Source organism: Propithecus coquereli, unplaced genomic scaffold, assembly GCF_000956105.1.
Source record: "Propithecus coquereli isolate 6110/MARCELLA unplaced genomic scaffold, Pcoq_1.0 Scaffold27, whole genome shotgun sequence".
Lineage (NCBI taxonomy): Eukaryota > Metazoa > Chordata > Mammalia > Primates > Indriidae > Propithecus > Propithecus coquereli.
The window spans coordinates 12816367-12818598 of NW_012148285.1; the positions used below are offsets into that span (position 1 = coordinate 12816367).

A 2232-nucleotide genomic window follows, 5' to 3' on the forward strand; every position below is an offset into this window, starting at 1 on the left:
TAAAACTCTTTTGTCTCGATTCTTCTTCTCATTCCTCTGTGCATTTATTAATCCTGTGATTCAAAGTTGAGTACTCACTGTGTCCTAGACACTTGGCTAGGAAAATAAAGGTCATTAGACTTTGTATGATATCCTTGCCTTCTACTGGTGAATGGGTTAACTTGTGGTTTTTTTATTGAGAGCGTGCTGCGTGTCGGGCAGTGGGACAGAGCAGTACATAGAACAGACACGAATTCTAACCTTTTAAAGCCAAGGTTGAAAAAGCAGGATATAGAACACTGATAGAAAGATTAATTGTACCTTACCTTTTCTGTGCCTCAAAGAAAGTAGGCAAAGTTAAAGCTGACCTTTTAGTGGGGGAAGACACAAGGTCAGGGAATGCCCATGAAGATGCCGTATTGGCTCAGACCAGAGGGAACAGAGCTGATATGAGAATGATAGGCTCAGAATCTTCTGGAAATGGCTGGGAGGCCAATGTGGTTGGAGCAGCCTGAATAGTAGGAGATAAGGGTGGAAAGTAGCTGGAAACTGAGAAAAGGACTTTGTTTACTCCTAGTAAGATAGAAAATCTCAGGTGGGATTTGAACAGAGATGTGTTCTGACCTGACTCGGTGGTTCACTCTGCTGTGTGCTAAAGAGACTGGAGGTGTGTAGAGTGGGAGGCATGTAGACCATTAATTTGCAGGGGCAATGGTAGAGGGAGGAGAAAAGATCCTATTAACTAAAGTAAGAACACACAGAGAACATTAAGGCACGTTTAAGATGTGAATGAAACATACAGATGAGATTGTTGGGTAAGCAGTTAAGAATTGGATTTGAAATTAAGGAAAAAGTCTAAGAGATATTTGGGGATCATTCGTATATGGGTAATAAGTAAAAGTCCTCTTTCCTTTTCGCCCTCTATAATCTAGAGCCTTTCTAAGCTACCAAACCAGAGAGCAGCATCTAGAGAATAGTGAGTGAAAAGGAAAGAAGGCCAAGGTTTTAGTATTTTGTGAAGGGATGACAGAGGAAGCCATCGAAGAAAACACAAGGACATTGAGGAAGGAAGTATCTTAGATGTAGGAGATCCAGGTGGGAGCAGTCAGCCTTGTCATACGCTGTAGGGAGTGTGAGGAAGAAGAGTTTTTTGTAGAGAGATAAAGAGATGAAGCCAGGTTGAATAATTTTGAATGGTAGAGAAATTTGAAAATGAAGAGCTTGAGGTAAGTTATTTGGTCAGTGAGTTTTTCTTAAAGTCAAGGAGAGGAAGTGGAAGAATATGTGTTTATTTTGTGTTGGAGAGATCGAATGCTCTTTTAGGCCAAGGAGAAGGAGCCACTAGAAAGCAGAGGTTGAAGAAACTGTAGGAAGAACATTGATAAAAGGATTAATCAGAGCTCATGTTTTTGCCTAAAGGAAAGCAGTTAAAGTTGGGTGTAGACAGAGTTTGGGGTGTGTATGGTGGATTGGGAGTAAGGGTAGAGGGAATTAAAGCCTGTGGTTTTTTGTTTTTTTCTTTTTTCCTGAGGAGTCAGTCATTAGCTGAAAGTGTAGGGCATTGTAGAGCATAGTGGGGACAAGGGAATCTGCCACTGGTGAGGACTCAAGACCCTGTAGAGGCAGAAATGATAGATGTGTTCGTTACCAAAATTCAGCAGTTCATTGGTTCCCAGTAATCAAGGCTCCTGTGAAGAGCCCGTGATTGCATTGATTTAGGTAGAAGCAGGTACAGAGTAAGTCAGTGATGTACAGTGCTGGCTTCAGGCTGAGTCGTCAGGGAAGGGGCAGGCAAAGATGGAAAAGAGAGTGAGAAACTGTAAGTCTTATTCCTAGTTGAAGAGCAGGTGTAGAAATGGGGAGAGTGAAGGATCTGAAAATAGCAGCGTGGAGCTGTGAGGATGAGGCCTCTCTTCCAGGCACTGGTGCCGTAGGACGGTAGGAAACAGTTTTAGAGGTGTTGTCATTTTTTTAGGTAAAGTGAGGAGATGGAAAGGAAGAATTCTTTGAAAGAAGAGAAGCAGGTGAAAAAGGGAGACAGGGAGGAATGTCAGTATTGAAAGTAGGCAGGATTGAGATGGGAGGAGACCTGCAGGGACTCATGCTATAGGTGGGGAATGGTGCAGGGAGTTCAGCGGCAGTTTGGAGAGAACTGGGTGTCGAAGTTGCCCTGCAGAGGTCTACTGTCAGTGTGTTGGCCAGGCCCTGGGGATAACAGGCTGCAACACACAAAAAGAGGAAGGAGGCTGGGCG

At 43.5% G+C, this 2232-nt stretch overlaps 1 protein-coding gene across 1 annotated transcript in view; it reads left to right on the plus strand.

Moving 5' to 3' along the window:
• SMG1 (SMG1 phosphatidylinositol 3-kinase-related kinase) overlaps positions 1 to 2232 on the plus strand; it is a 160273-nt gene that overhangs the window by 97372 nt on the left and 60669 nt on the right. The window contains exon 25 of the mRNA XM_012647554.1: positions 1699 to 1715. Within this exon, the coding sequence (XP_012503008.1) occupies positions 1699 to 1715 (17 nt within the window). The remainder of the gene's footprint in view (positions 1 to 1698; positions 1716 to 2232) is intronic.